Source organism: Peromyscus maniculatus, chromosome X (assembly GCF_049852395.1).
Source record: "Peromyscus maniculatus bairdii isolate BWxNUB_F1_BW_parent chromosome X, HU_Pman_BW_mat_3.1, whole genome shotgun sequence".
Lineage (NCBI taxonomy): Eukaryota > Metazoa > Chordata > Mammalia > Rodentia > Cricetidae > Peromyscus > Peromyscus maniculatus.
In genome coordinates this window covers 39,404,621-39,421,164 of record NC_134875.1, presented here as the reverse complement: position 1 = coordinate 39,421,164, position 16,544 = coordinate 39,404,621, and the positions used below count along the sequence as shown (strand labels likewise).

Here is a 16,544-nt window from a genome sequence, read left to right as displayed (position 1 = left end):
GCTGCGGAGAGCCTTCAGCACTAAGGATGCTTTTGGCTAAAGGTGACAGACTGCTTGACTACAGAAAAGTGACATAAAGGGCTGGAGATATCATTCAGGTGGTGGAGTACCGAGCCCTAGGCATGAGCCCCAGCACTCCACCTACCAGGTGTGAGTTCAAGGCAAGCTTTAGCTACCTGGAGAGTGTCGAGGCAGCCTGGCAGAGAGAGGGGAGAGACACTGGTTGACTCCAGAATTTGTTTTCCTTCCATGAAAAGGAGTTCAGAGCTATGCAGTACAAAAGAGATTTGAGAGCTCCACACTGCTGAATTCTGGTTTGGCTTCTTTAAGGCTCTTCTGGTCTTCCCTCTTGGTTGCAATACAGCTGGCCAGGGCTGACCCTTCACACACAAAATTATATTGCTCTTGAGAAGAAGGAGGGACAGAGGGTTCTGTCTGTCTGTCTGTCTCTATGTATTTCATGTGTGTTGCCACCTTCAGGAGTTCAGCAGGGCCTGTTTTCCAAAGACCATCAACCCTGGGCGTGTTGACTGTTGACTTGTTGACTCTTGGAAGGAGGAGGTGTGGACCCTCACTGAAGTGTCCAGTACTCCCTCCCAAGCAGCTCTATCCCAACTGCTCACGGCCTCAGGGGCTCTGGGAAGGACTAGAGGATATACATAAGGAAGGATGAGTGAGGGAGTGGGGATCCGTCTACACTGCAGAGGCAAGGACGCTATCTGCTGGGTGCAGACCTTTCTGTGTGACTCCTTCCAGGTCACCCACACTCTTCCCAGTCACACCTCATCTATTGCTCTGCTTTCTCAGGTGAACTTTGGTGGAATTCTACCTTTGATTGCCATTGGGACCTCAGTGGGAGTGGGTAGATGTTGTTTACATCTTGCCCAGGGAAGGAATTTTAGCAATAGTGTGGGCACGTTTGGCCTGAATGTGTAGACGTGTACCACATCTGTGCTTGGTGCCCAAAGAGTTTAGAAGCACTGGCTGCCCTGGACCTGGAGTTAAGGTGGTTGTAAGCCACCATGTGGGTGCTGGGAACTGAGTCCATGTCCTCTGCAAGAGCAACAAGTGCTCTCAACCTGTAAGCCATCTCTCTAGCCCCAAAGGGGACTAGGCTCTGCATGACCTCAGAATTGAACCTATAGGCTGGGAAATGAACACCCTTCTCTTTCTATCAAGGTGGAAAACTTCCTCTCAGTCTGCTGTCATATACCCCATTTCCCCAAACTGAGCAGGAGCCTAGGTCATCCTACTAGTAAAGGAGAGAGGTTAGCATGGGTTAGTAGTCACCAATTATGATTCATCCGACCTAGAGTGCTACTTCTCTTTCCTAAACCCTGTGCCTCTGCCTTGTCCCTAGAGCAACGGATCTGGGTTCTCTTAGCAAGGAAAAATGCTGGAGCATTGTGGAGGTCATCAACCAGAATCCAGGCATACAGACATTCATCATTCATGGAACATATCACATGAACTTGTGCTGATTCACCTGCAGGCAACAGTTCCCACATTACACACACCCACCACCACCACCACCACCACACCACACCACAGCATGAAGTCAATGTTTGTGACAATGCCTGTCCCAGGTCCTGGAGGAACCCTCCATCTGTGCTTTAATCAGGACCACTGTGAAAGTGACTGAACGGGCTTGCTGCTAAGAGAATTGGTCTTTTCTGGGTTCATGGAGTTCATTCCTATGCTCTTGTTTCTATAACAAAATCCTTTTGTACGTATGACTGTTGGCTCTTCGAAGTCTGGAGAAGTGTGGACAGTGCCATATGGGCACTGGTGAGAATCCTCTCAGATGGGCAGATTGGATCCCTGGTGATGGGCCATTTTCAAACTTTTAAAAAATGAAATGGGCCCTTTCATTTCAGAGTTAAGTCTTGGCAGGGTCACGAGCGCTTCCAGATTCTTCTTGTTTGTGTTTTAAGCACGCACACTTTACACCTAGTCAGAAGATGTTCTTTGATTCTTGGAAAAACAATTTCTTAGAAGCTGGAGAAGCGAGAGGGTTGCAGGGCACATGTAAACGCCAAACATTGACAGGTCCTCCAAAACCAAGGCCTTCCCAGCGCCAGGGCCACCACTGCTGGTGGAGTCACTCCAGAACTACACAACCTGCCACAGGCTCTGGTACCCCCCACCACCCAGCTCTCCGGGGCAAGTCACACATCCAGAAGCCTGTTCCCTCCTTTGAGTTGCCCTGTGAGGTGGATGCCTGGGCAAAGAAATGAAGTGGGTTGGGTGTGGGACCCAGGCAAGTCTGTCCTGCACCAAACCTGCTCTTCCTTCCTTTGACATAGGCGAGACCCAACCAGGCTGAGTACACAATAGGCGGCATGCAGCTCCATGTTGTTTCCCAGCCTCTAGCCGCCTGGGACCCAGAGGCTTGCTGGGTGAGGGCAAGTGAGACTTCTCTCACCCCCTTGGTGGTCCTACAATCTTTAGGGAGGCAGAGAAGCCTTGGGGCATGGCACACCCTAGTCTTGGAGACATTTCTTCACCCACCTCTGACCCCCTCCCGCCCCACACACTAGAAAAAGAAGCAGCCTCATCTCGCCTCCCGGATGCGGCTGCACCAGCAACATCAGCTGCGGGCGGAGCCCGGGAGCTTGCCACTTCCCCCCTCTTCCCGCGTGACCCTCGCCCCCACCTCCAGCACTCCCTCCCCCTCCAGCAGACACACCCTCCTTCTTAGGCTGGTGGCTCCTCCAGCCGGGGCCCTGGAGCCGAGGGAGCCGTGGCTGAGCTTGCAAAAGAGAGAAAAGGAGGGAAAGAGGGAGGAGCGGCGCGCGGGAGGAGGAGCCGCGGGAGCTGGGCGCGGGGCGGCGAGCTGAGATGTGGCCGGCCGGCCGGCGTGTAAACACAGGCAGCAGCGCAGGCAGCAGCAGCGGCCGCGGCCGCCGGGGCCCGGGGCACTGAGCGCGCCCGCCGAGACCTGCCCGCCGCCGCTGCCATGGCCGAAGTGCGCAAATTCACCAAGCGGCTGAGCAAGCCCGGCACGGCAGCCGAGCTCCGCCAGAGCGTGTCGGAGGCCGTGCGGGGATCCGTGGTGCTGGTGAGTGGCCGAGCGACGGGGAGTCCCGGGCGGGGGAGACGCGCTCACGCCGGGAGAGGCGCGGTGGCTTCCCGCGCGCGCGCTGGGGACGGCGGGCCGGATGGACGCCTGGGCGGCAGCCCGGTGCGCTAAGAGCTCTTTCTCTCTGTGTTCTAGTTAAGTTTTCGATTTGGCGACTGGCCGCCCCGGGGTGGGAGTCCCCGGCTCCAGGGGACAGCGCTCTGGCTGTCCCACCAGCATGCGCTGGGCTAGAAGCTGGAGGGCAAAACGGGTCGCGGACAGCTGCGGATGGAGCGCGGGTTCCCACCCCGGGCGGGGGCGGCTGCGAGCTGCAGAGCGCACCTCCCACTCCCCCGGACCCGGCACAAAGAGCTGGGGGCGAGGGCACGAGGAGATCTGGATCCCCATGGGAGAGCACCTGGGGCAGCCTAGGTGGAAGGATGCGATGAGCCTCTTGCACAGACACACTTGAGTGTGGATACACATCGAGTACGCACACACACGCGCGCGCGCACACACACACTTACACACACACACACACACACACGCACACACACACAACCCCACCCAAAAAGCCCGGGGCGCCCGAGCTCTGGCGGGCGGTGTGGACAGAGGAAGCACAGCGACTTCCTCCTGCTACTGGGGAGAGGGAGGGCTGTGGTGGGTGTTGAAGGGTACTGCCACTAAGGCAGAGGGAGGGGATTGGAAACAACGGGGTTCTGCGCCTGAGTGGGCTTTGGGTCGGTCGCTTCTGGGAGAGGATGACCCCTGAGACTTTCAAGAGCTTGGAGGCAAGAGGATGGGGGAAAGATGGGGTGTGCCTGTGTTAGGATGAAGAGCCTAGAACCAGACGCCTACCGCAGCGGACTGGGGTTGTCTTGGCGGCGGGCAGGGCTGGGGGATGGGGATTGGAGAGCATTCTGACCCCCTGGGAACCCTCCCAGTACACCCTCTGCCCTGTTCAGATTGTCTAAATCTGGAGGCAAGCCTTAGGTGGTAAAGGACACTTGCTCCTTCGCTTTTAAAGACCCCCATTGCCATTTTTTTTTTTTTTTTTTAGATTGGAGATCAAACCTTAAATAAGCTGCGGGACTGGTTCATTAGCGTGCGTTTTGTTACTTTGTTTTGCGGGAGATTTGCTGGCTTTTGTCTCATTCCACTCGTATATTATTTTGTGTCATTTGCTGTGTTTAAATCTCACCATTTAAGAGAGGGCTTTTTTGTTAGCACAACTTATCCAGAGAAGGGAACCTCGCAGCTTTCCCTTGTAATTTTTATGTTGATCTTGTAGAATCAGCAATAAAACCAACATTAAAGCGAGGCAAGGGGCCTGATCCTAACAGTGGGGAAAGTTGACATTAGTGGGAGTTCTGGAGGAGGATCAAAGGTAAAAAATGTACCTTTGAGATAAAAATCGGATTTCTAATAGCTGCAACTGTGCAGAGCCAAGTGACTTTAAAGAAATCTCTTCATCGTGGCAGGACCCTTGAAGTTTAATCCTGCTGTTTGGTGAAGCTAAACCCAGACCTTTAATGTTGTTTTAATGGATTTGGCTTATTGTATATTTCACTCGGATTTTGGAGCAAGAACCTGTTGAGGTCAGATCAGACCTCACTTGTCATCACAACCAGTTAAGAGAGGACCACAAGCTGTGTGCAAGGCATTTATTTATACCAGACTGTCTTCTTCCATGCTTATTAGCAAGCCATCCAGACAGCCTAGCACAAGGATGGCTTTTCTCAAATCGTAAAGAAAGAAAATCTTCCCTGAGCAGTGGTGCATGGCCACCTACCACAGCCTGTGAAGGGAGAGGGAAGATGGACAGATGGTATCAAGAGAATAAATGGGACACAAGCAACCTCTGCTGGGATTTGACCAGCTTCCTGCAGCAGTAGAAAGTTAACATTCTTTCCCAGGTTTTAAGCTTTCAAAAGAATTTCAGTTTTGAGACAGGGTCTCCGTCTGTAGCCCAGGCTGGAAGTCTGGTCTTGTACTTGGTGCTAGCTTACTGAGTACCGGGATGACGGGCATGTGCCACCAATAAGTTTTGTGCAGCATAGGTGCAGTGATTTCCTAGCTCTCTGTTCTTGACAAAGCAGAGGGAAAACAGTCCATAACAGAGAAAGATTCTTCTTGGAGCTACAGCCAGTGGCCAGAGTTTCCTGGTCAGCTGACATCACTTTTATGTCAGGGGATGTAGAGGAGGGCAGTCTATTCATTTCTGTAGTTTTTGAGCTGTATTAAGATTTGGGGAGTTGGGAGAGCAGTTCCCAGTGATCTAAATCAACATCTAGTGAGCCCTCACTCTGTGCAAGGCACAGTGTTAGATGCTTTATAGTTATAAAGGAGTGAAGATGACCCTTTCTTCATTTATTTTCATTAGTTCCAGCCTAGGTTTGTGTGTGTGCACTCGCGTGTGTGTGTGTGTGTGTGTGTGTGTGTGTGTGTGTGTGTGTGTGTATAGTCTTAGGGATTTCCTAGGGTCTTCAATAATGCTCTTTGTCGATTAAGAAATAAATCACTTTAAATAGCCTGTGCACCATTAATATGTGAGAGACTTGAAATATGTCTCTCATGTATTCCTTTTCTTCCTGTTTTTGTTTTAGTTTTTGTTTGTTTTTTGTTTTTTGTTTTTCTTCATAGAACTGCTAACAAGTGTTAGGAAAGCCATGGGTGACTGGAGAGCAGAACAAGCATGTGGCAGCTGCTGTCCACTTCTGGTTCAGTTGTGATGTAAGCCCCAAGTGTTTATTGAGGGACAGCTGAGGTGGGATTTACACTTGCTGCCGTAAACCCAAGATGGTATTAGAGTTTCTGCAGAAGTTGGAGTCATTATGAGCACAGCAGGGCCATGCTTTCCTCCCATGTAATTCTTGGTAGACCTGGAAGCCCTACCAAGCTGAACAAATATACACTATTTCCTGTTTAGTTTTTTTTTTCTTTTTTACAGTTACACCCTTGTTGGCATCTCTATAACATCATTGAGTTTTGCTCACTGTTCAAAAAGGCAGAAGGCTTGGGCCTTGGCTATATATAGCATGTCATTATTAGTACTTCCACGAATCTATTAACTCTATAATGAAACAGGCAGAGAAAGAGAGGCCGTTTCATGGCTGCATGTTCCTGTGAGTTCAGCATTTTTTATGAAGGTCAATTTTAAACCAGGGAAAGGGATAATTATTGAACTGCCATTGACCAAGATTTCTCAAGAGAGGTTTGGGGAGCGGCATGATAGTCCACCAGCGAGCAGTGGGGCTAATGGAGAATGTTCACATATATGCATGTTTAAAGGGCAGAGTTCTGATTGTCTTTTTGTTATAGTCCTTGGTGCTTGGAGGGGACCAAAGACATTTGAGAAACCTACTGTATCTCTTACTTAGTAGGTGTTTAAATAGTGCTTGCTTGCCACTTATGATCAGCAAAAAGTTGTTAGATATTACCAGTCACAGCCCCTTGAGGCGAGGTAATTTGGGCAGGTCCTTTGGCTGGCAGCAAGGGATTTCACATGGAATAGCTCTCTGGAGTTGAGAAAGGCTGACAAGGGTCAACAGCTGTTGACTCCTCCCCCAGCCACTCACACCTCCCTTTGAGCAGAATGGTTGTCAAGCTTGCCTGAAAAACTCAGCAACTCCTCGGTTCCCTCTTCCCAGGGGGTTTCTGGAAAGTACTTAATGTATGACAAAACCCACAGCTTCATCTGGAAGGAGGTGACAGCTTCCACTGTGGAATAAAGTCCCTTAGATGCTGGGGACCGAACTCAGGACCCTGGAATAGGCCAGGTGCTACCCTACTCCCTGGCCACACTCCTAGCCCAACTTGGTTGTGTTTGTTTGCCTGTGCATCAAGACTTTAACTCACGATGCTTGTACCCCATCCTCCTGAATGCTAGGGTTTCATAGGCTTGTACCCATATACCTGGCTTCAGTTTTGGCTTCTTGAGCGCCTTTCCAGGTCAGAGACTTAGCGCAGCTCTTATTGAGCTGAGCATGAGAAAGATTAGCTATAACCTTGGTGCCTGAGCATAGACACCCCTTCTTTTCATTCCTTTTGGTAGTTTCTCTTGGTTAGAAGGGCTCTGGGAGACCCACACCTCTACGGTTTGTCCAAAAGCCCAACTCTGCTTATAAAACCAGCGAGGCCACCTCACTAAGCCCTCACTGAAACAACAAACAGAATCCCCCTCCTCTCTGTGGTGCATGTGTATGCAGGTGTCCTCATCTGTGCGCACCCATGCAGAAATCAGAGAGCACTGGTGCCCTGTTATGGCACTTGCCACTTGATTTCCTTGACTCAGGGTCTCGCACTGACTGGAACTAGCTATTCTTTGGCCAGACTGATGTGTCTCCGCACTCTGTTCCCACCCACTGTGCCCACAGCCACACCTGGCTTTTTAATGTGGTCCTCCTGCGTGTACAGCAAGCACTCTGATACCCTTAGCTGTCTTCCCAGCCCTGGCGTTTCTTTTCTAAGTTTGACGACTTAAATCCGTCCTCCAGGTTGAGTCTTTCCCTAGCCTGATCACCAGCAATCTCCCTTTAAACTTTTATTGCTTTATCACTGAAAGTGCGTAGTCATTAAAGAAAAACTAGAGAAGAAAAAGATTGAAGCATCACCAGCTCATTGCTCAGAAGGAACTCTGTTAAGAGTCTAGTGTATGTATTTTGACTTTTATATATGAATATTTCAATTTTTTTATTGTGTGGTTATGCCCAGCCCTTAAATAACTCTTCTCTTATCCATATCTTATTAGCACTTACTCATATCAATCAGCATACCCTTAAGCATGTTTAATAAGATGCCAACAATTCTATTAGGAGGTTTTCATAGATAAACCATCCTTTATTGATTGATTCTTTATAGTTTTTAGATTTAAAAAATATTTGTGTGTGTGTGTGTGTGTGTGTGTGTTGTGCATGCGTGTGCATACTAGTGCATACAGGGTATTTGCATCGCAGTGCCTGTCGGGGGGGGGGGGGGTCAGAAAACAGTTTTCAGGAGTTGGTGCTCTTCTGCTTTGTTAAGGCAGGGCCTCTTTTGTTTCTGCTGAGCTGTGCGCTCCTGGCTGGCTGGCCCTGGAGCTTGGAGGCAATTCTCTTGTCTCAGTAGGGGTGCTGGAATGACAGGTGAGCGTCTCTGCACCTGGCCTGTTATGTGTGTGTTCCAGGGATTGAACTCAGGTCATCAGGCCGCCTCTGAGTCCTTTCACCTGCTGAGCTAGCTTATCTCCCTGGCCCAAAGCTCCTGGTTTTAAGGCGAATAAACATGAGCTGTCTAGTGTCTTAGATACCTTTACATTTTCACGTGTTTTCTTTTTCGAGATAGCGTCTTTCTGTGTAGCTGAGGCTGGCTTTGAATTTCTAACCCTTGTGCCTCAGCTACTATGTCCGGCACTTTAAATTTAAGTGAGTTGAAAATCAATTCCTGGCCGGGCGTTGGTGGCGCACGCCTTTAATCCCAGCACTCGGGAAGCAGAGCCAGGCGGATCTCTGTGAGTTCGAGGCCAGCCCGGGCTACCAAGTGAGCTCCAGGAAAGGCGCAAAGCTACACAGAGAAACCCTGTCTCGAAAAACCAAAAAAAAAAAAAAAAAAAAAAGAAAATCAATTCCTAAATGGCCCTCGGCACAGCAGCTTCTTAGTAGCCACGTGTGGCTGGTCGCTGTTAGAAGACAGTGCTAAAATACAGCATTTCCGTCACTACAGTGGGTTACCACCGGGTCAAACAGCTTAGAGAGGGTACTTTCAAATTTGCTACATTTTGCCCATAGATTAAATTTCTGGCTATCAAAATGCCTGTTCAAAGCCCACATGCATTTTTAGGATTGAAATTTTCTCTTAGGGATAGAGGGGTAACTCAGTGTGTCAGGCCTTGAGTTCCATCTTTAGCACTATAAACAATTCCTGGTAAACAAAACAAAACAAACAAACAAAAACCACTTAAATTATTCTGCAGAAGGTTGTTCCAGTTTGCTCCACCGGTAGAGTATGCGTATATATTTCTCCTCTCCCATGTTGACACTGCTCAGCATTCATCATCTCTATGATCTGATAAGCTATCGAGTACATCGTTTTTATAATTTGTATTTCTTCAATTACTGTTGAAACTGAATAGTGTTTCCTGTGTTGATGGCCCATTCATATTTCTTCCTTTAAGGACAGGGAACCTTGACACAGACTTTTTTCCTCGTTTTGGACTCTTGAGATAATCATCTCCACCCTTCACTATTCTGTTTGGCTAAGTCAAGGGTGAGGCCACACGTCCATAGTCTTTAAAGCCACTCCCAGGTGATTCTGATGTGCACAGAAATGCTGATCTAGGGCCCTCATCTGTCCAAAGCCAGAGCGTCTCTTAGACACATTTCTGACAAAGGATTGTGTGGATTCTCCTTACCCCTCCCCCCCCTTCGTGTTAGGAGGCTGTGTTGGAAAACTTGAATCAAAATTTACTCCGCTGGGTTCTCTGCTGACCTGCACCAAACCCTACTGTTTGGAGCTACATGGATTGTTTGCTTCCTCTTTGACATGCCCACCCTTGAAACATGTGGAGACAACCACCATGCCATCTAAAAAGTTCACTCTTCACAAGGTCAGAGAGCCTTCTTTTTTTCCCCCCCTCTTCATTTCACACATGACTTGGTGTCAAGATCCCTCACATCATGGTCGTTCTGTTTGACTCTGGTCCAAGTGTTCAGTGTCCTACTGAAGAGCAGAGGCAGAGAGCATCAGGACTGGAGTGAGACCTGGTCCCAAGTCTGGCTTCTGCTGCTCCTTACATTGTGAATGAAGGCAGGTAATTGTCTGTGAAATGGGGACAGACATGTGACGCTCCCTGGTGAGGAGTAAAGAAGTAATGAATGAAAAGAGTTGGCGTGTAGGTGGTTCATAAGAGTTTTAAAATGAAGGTCGAGGGAGAGACAATTTTCCTGGGAAGTCGACCACACTCAATGGAAGACCACACGTTCAAGGACATTTGGGCAGCACCAATTGGTCTTAATGGGTTTAAAACAAAAAGGACACAGAGTTGAGTGAGTGGGTAGGGAAGGGAATGTGGATCTGGGAAGAGCCGGGGGAGGGGATGAACATGATCAAAGCATGTTAATGAAATACTCAAAGAACTAAAACAAACAAAACAAAACCTAAGAAAAATTGAAAAATAAATAAAGAGAATGTTGGGGGGAAACACCTCACCATCTACCACAGAATGTTCCCTACTCATTCTGGGTATGAGCACTTCGCATGGTGCTTGGAAGGCAGGAGGTACACGGTTTACATTTTGTGTGTATTGGGAGCAGGGCCTGGAGGCAGGAAACCGGGGAAACCATATAGTCCAGGAGAGTGATAACAAAAGGTTTAACCAACAAAGGCTTTAGCTGAAGCGCTGAGAATGGAGATAAGAGGCAGTTCTGTGATAAAATCTATAGCATTTGGTGATTGTTGAAGGGGGGAGAGAAACGAAGGGGAGGAAGAGAGAGGTGGAGTCGAGCTAAAGTTGAGGTTTTACAGCTTGGGTGAGCAGAAGGAAGGTGACAGGAAGGGAAGAGAAAATGAGCAAGCTCTGTTTGAAAACATTGGGAGGGCAAGGCCAGGTTTCGGTAAGAGCCTTCTAAAGGGAGGCTGAGCATGTAGGCTTGTGTTTTGGCAGAAGCCCTGGGTTCCTGAGGGCAGAGAGGAAAGTGTTCCAAGTGGAATCAGGAAAGGGAGGAAGAACCAGGAAAGGAGCCGGGCCGTACTGACAGAGATGAGATTGTAGGAGTGATTAGCTGGTGGAAGAGGCTTGCCCCTTTGGGGGTGATTAGGAAGTAGAAGGCAGGGTGGGGAAGAATAATCTGGAGGCTAGCCCTAGACTTCCCATTAGAATGATAGTAGAAGTGTACACACACACACACACACACACACACACACACACACACACACACGGGTGGGTGTGGTGAGATCTTGTGTTAGTAATTGGCTTTAGCAGTTCATGGGGACAAGGAGCTAGCCAGATTCCTCTGGGTGCCCAGAGAAGCTAATGTAATAGTCTCTATCCCTAAGGGACTCCCGATGCAGACCTGAAGATGGGATACACACACAGTAAACACAGATAAGACGCTATGGTATTGCCTTCTAGTTTCAGTTGGTTAATCCTTTCACCCTTGTCCACCCCCCACTGACTTCCTGATTTTTTTACATTTGTTAAGACTTTGTAGTCTCTTCTGGTCTTAACCAGGCCCAACAGGCCTTTACTAATGAACGCTGTTAGTCTCTGTGGCTTTTCCTATGGAGTTCCCCTCCCCCATGCTTTATGGCAATGGTAAGAGTTAGCAGTCACGTGTAATGGTGAGAAATTCGCAGTATACATGTATAGCTCATCTTGGCATTCCCTTTCTAGACCTCTGTGGCAGTAGTTGTTACCTCCCAAAATTCCACATACCTGGCTTTAAATTAATTAATTTAACATATTACAATCTCTCTCTCTCTCTCTCTCTCTCTCTCTCTCTCTCTCTCTCTCTCTCTCTCTCTCTCTCTCTCTGTGTGTGAACAAGTACGTAAGTATGACACAATGTGCCTGTGCAGGTCTGAGGGTATCTTACAGGAGTTGGTTCTCTCCCACCACCATGTGAGTCTCTGGGATTGAACTCAGGTCGTCAGACTTTGGAAGTATGCCTTAGCCTGCTGAGCTACCTTGCTAGCCCACCCGTGCTTGAAAAAAAATATTTAATTTTGAAATTGTTTTGAGAACCTCATACTTGAGCAGTAGATTGACATGACTCCTACCCCTCTCAACTCTCCAACTCCTCCCATTTTCCCCCAAATTCATGACCTCCTCTTCTTTAATTATTACACACACACACACACACACACACACACACAACCTACTGAGTCCATTTAATGTTACAACTTAGTACAGAGGATTAATTCACCTGCCGGATTTTTTTTTTCTCCTGAGATACAGAATCATCGACAAGATGTGTTGAAAAATGTATTCATATTCTCTAAATTTTATTTACCACTGAAACCGGAAACCACGGGAGGGAGAGGGAGCTCAAGAAGTTCCTCCTTTCTTATGGTTTTTGTTTTGTTTTATGATTTATAAATCATAAGGGTGCTTTTAGAATAAGTTTCTCCTTGGGATTTAGATCTCATAGTTTCCTATAGATTTGGCCCGGAGGGCGGAAGAATTCCAGCCTAACATTGCTCTGCCATTTGGATCAGCCTGGAGCCAGATGCCTTTTTGATTCTTTGCACAGCCCCACCCCGGAGGCTTCCTGAGCAGAAACTGGAGTGGGGCAAAGGGACAGACTTGCTAAGCTGCTACTGCCTCTAAGCTCCTGTTTGTTAGAGCAAGGGGTAAGAGCCTGAGCTCCGGGATCATACCACTCCTGTGTTCAGAGTTCAGCCCAGCTGCTTGCTGGCAGGCTGACATCAGGCCAGTGCGTGCAGAACCCATCAGTCAGAACATATGATCCGAATGAATGTTGTGCTGGGGAGATAGCCTGGTCAGTAAAATGCTTAGATGAGGACATGACCTTGAGCCCCCAGAACCCATGGGAGAAAAGCCAGGTGTGGTGGTCCACCCTTGTATTCCCAATTCTGAGGTGGTAGAATAAACAGGTGGATCCCTGGGCTCACTGAGACACAGAGAGAATATGAATGTGAACCCGAGAAACCACAACGCTGCTGCTTTTTCTTCGGCCTCCATATGGATGTGCATGCATGTGCATGCTTACCTCCCTGTATACACCTGTGTACACACACACACACACACACACACACACACACACACACACACACACACACAGAGAGATACACACAAAGCATGCCTTGTTTCTCACATCATTCCCAGGCTTTATGTCTTTTTTTTTTTGGTGTTGAGGTCCATTCTATGGAGCGCACAGATGCTCAACACGTGTGCCACTTACTGCTGAGCTACACCTGTCATCCTAATGTCCTGTTTTATTCTGCTATTCAGGTTTTGTAATAGCAGGCTGGCTTTGTTAAGGGTGGCGTATCCAGCTTCCCGGTCAAGTCAGTCTGGAAAACACAGAGTCATTCCGGCTACACGTGGTTTCTCTATTGTTCATGCACAACCTTGCACAATCACACCTAAATTTTGCTCTTAATGATTTCCTGTGATTCTTGGCTACTTTATTTTTTATTGCCTGTGGAGTTTATCATCCACAGGAAGTTCCCCCCCTGCTTTCTTGACAGCTTGTGTTGGACTGTATATGTTTCAAGGTGGTGGAAGTGTTAGACTCATCAGGGCTGGAGAGATGGCTCAGCATTTAAGAGCACCCACTGCTCCTCCAGCACCCACCGTTCCTCAGAGGACCTGGGTTCAAGTCCCAGGACCCACATGGCAGCTCACAAGTGTCTGTAACTCCAGTTCCAAGAGATCTGGCACCTTCACACCCATGTCCATAAAATGAAAGTTAAAAAAAAAAAAAGAAAAGCGTTAGATGATGTTTAGAGTCTTCTGTTTCCCCACCATATTGTTTTCTCTAATGAGTGGCCATATTTTACTGGGTGAGATATAACTGGAGATATTTTGAAGTCCCTGGACAGAATATCTTTTTATTTGAAGCATTTCAGTGCATTGTGACAGAAGTCCCACAAGTTCATTTGTGTGCAATATTTTTCAGATGCTGGCAAGGCCCTGTATTTCCATGGCCCCATTTTAAAAAAAATATATTTATTTATTTTATTTTATGTGTGTGTGTAGCTGGAGAGCTTCTCTCTGGGTCCGCCAAGCCCCAGCAGCCACTTATAAAATAAACACACAGACGCTTATATTATTTAAACTGTTTGGCCTAGTGGCTCAGGCTTCTAGCTAGCTGTTTTTATATCTTAAATTAACCCATTTCTATTAGTCTATAAGTTGCCACGTGGCTCGTGGCTTTTCGGTATCTTAACATCTTCTCATGATGGCGGTGGGCAGCGTCTCTCTGCCTCAGCCTTTCTGTTCCCAGAATTTTTGTGGGTATTTTGCGTACATGCATATCCCCTGGGACTGGAGTTACAGACAGGTGTGAGCCTCCATGTGGGTGCCGGGAATTGAACCCAGGTCCCCTAGAGGAGCAGCCAGTGCTCTTCACTGCTGAGTGATTGCTCCAGCCCTCTTATAGCCCCACTTTTAAGAAGAGTTCAAAAGGCTGTTATGTCTGTGATGTCATATGGTTACGGGTCACTGTTCAACACATACCACATTGTCATCATCTCCTTTAAATGGAGAAACAGAGGCCTGGTTTCCACATGACTGGGCAGGTAATGAACTCCAGGTGTCTCTACTTCTTAAGAGTAGCCATGTGGAGAAGCTACCAGATTCCACAAGCAAGCAGGGGAAAGAAACTTTTCCTGTGTGGCTGAGTGATGGCTTATGGAAAGCCATATTTCTCTCCAAACAAGCTCGGTTTCTTTAGTGGGAAAGTAGAAGTTAAGGCCAGATTAGTTTAGATTTTGTGAACTGCTTACAGTTCGCTGTTCTTCATTTCTTTACTATTTGAATACATATACTGAAAAAGAACAATCTAGAACTTTAGCTCTGCAAAGGTACCTGGGATGGTTTTCATGGAACTGCTTTTAGGTTACCACTATCCCAAAATAACACCATATGTATAAGATCTGTCCGTGCCTTTTATATTAGTTTAGGTTTCTCTCCGAAGAAATGCCAGCGCTATGCCTTACAGTGCCTCTTATCACAGTGGTCACGAGTACATGGAACAGTACTGTTGGCATGACCAGTTTCTTTTCACAGGCTAACAAGTTCTGAATACTCCAGTGCACCAGATGGCTGGCTACCTAGAGACCTGAAGGAAGGAATGCCACCTTCCGCGGTGTCTGTCTACCTTACCATCAAGAAACGGCTGACGTCCAAGGAGACTTGGCATCAACTGTTGCATAAACTGAACCAATCATTCTTTAAGAGCTCACAGGGGCCAGTGGCTCTCATTTGTGTCCAGCGGCATGTTTATGACTCACTCTATTACTCCGGAAGCAAAGAATGCGCTCCTCTCAAACTTGCCCCCAGGAGACTTGTTCTGTCACTTCTAGTGACTGACCTGACTGCTCACAGAGGAAATTGGCCTCTGTCTGTCCCTTCCAAATAGTCGGTCAGAATTCTCACTAGTAGTGCCAAAGTGCCGCCAAGGTGAATTTGATAATTTGAAGAATTCTTGCTTCAATTTTCTAATGGCACCCTCCTTCCTCTCTCTACTAGTGGAAGCATCAAGAGTTTCTCACATTCAGTGTCCAGGGCCCTGGTTTCAAGTTGCATAAACTATTGGTTGTACCCTGTATATTTGTGTATGTCCATTTATTTGCTTATATTTATTCATCCATTTACTTATTTTGAGACAGGGTCTCATGTAGCCCAGGCTGACCTTAAACTTAAAAGAAAATATTGTTGCCAGGTGTGGTGGCGCATGCTTTTAATCCCTTCTGAGCAGCTGGGGTTACAGATCTATGCTGCCAGATCCAGCATTGGTGTTTCTTTAAAATTAACTTCTACTTACTGGGTTCTGGTGTTATTTTTTTTATCTACCTTGAGTTTTATGACTCTGTGTGTTTGTGTGTGTTGCTAGATATGGAACCAATAGATTCCCATACATTGAGCAGGTAATCAACCCTGTATCAAATTTCCAGCTCCTGTGTCCCTAACCTGATCCCTTTGCTCACCCATATCTGAGCCCCTCCTTGGTTTCCTGGCAGGTTACCAACTCCTCTACAAGTGACTTCTTGTCGTACTGCTAGGTCTCCTGAGCTGGGATGCTGTGCCTTTACTATGATTCTACAGCTGCTCAGCTTAAGCTCTGTGCAGTGAAACTGTCCAGTGCACTGGCGGAGGGCGGGGGCTCTTAGCAAATCAGAGGAGGCTGAGTGCCCAGGTAAGGAGGCCCAGCAGATGGGCCTTATAGAGTTGGACCAGCGGCACACATGGCGTATCAGTTTTCCATTCCCACTATAGTATATTGTCACAAAGTTAAGTGTCTTCAAAGTACAGACTTTTTAATTTATTGTTTGTTTGTTTTTCTGAGATAGGGTTTCTCTGTGAAACCGCCCTGGGGCTGTCCTGGAACTCACTCTGTAGACCAGGCTGGCCCCCTTCTCACGGAGATCCTCCTGCTTCCAAAGTGCTGGGATTGAAGGCATATGCCATCACTGCCCAACTTATTTATTTTATTGAAAATGATTTTTATGCAATATATTCTGATTGAGATTCCCTTCCCCTAACTCCTCCCAGATCCTCCTCACTTTCCCATCCACCCAAGTCCACATCCTTTCTTTCTCTCTCTCATTAGAAAACAAGCATATAGTAGTAGTAGTAGTAGTAGTAGTAGTAGTAGTAGTAATAATAATAATAAAACAAAGCAGAATAGGACAATACAAACAAACAGGAAAAATAGCCAAAGAAAAAGCACACAGGGCCCTTTGCATATGGGAGACAGTTTTGTAGCCTGGTCTCTTTGAGGGGCCACTGGCAGTGTGATCAGGATCCATCACTGGTGCA

At 47.5% G+C, this 16,544-nt stretch overlaps 1 protein-coding gene across 3 annotated transcripts in view; it reads left to right on the top strand.

The window, feature by feature from the left end:
- Positions 1 to 2,803: 2,803 nt before the first annotated feature.
- Positions 2,804 to 16,544, top strand: part of Dock11 (dedicator of cytokinesis 11) — a 184,050-nt gene continuing 170,309 nt past the window's right edge. For 2 of the 3 annotated variants that reach the window (XM_015986474.3, XM_015986475.3), the window contains exon 1: positions 2,820 to 3,061. In XM_015986474.3, coding sequence (XP_015841960.1) covers positions 2,960 to 3,061 — 102 coding nt within the window. In that variant the 5' untranslated portion in view covers positions 2,820 to 2,959. Of the gene's footprint in view, positions 3,062 to 16,544 lie in introns of all 3 variants that reach the window. The other variant, XM_006992962.4, reaches the window with a different exon arrangement.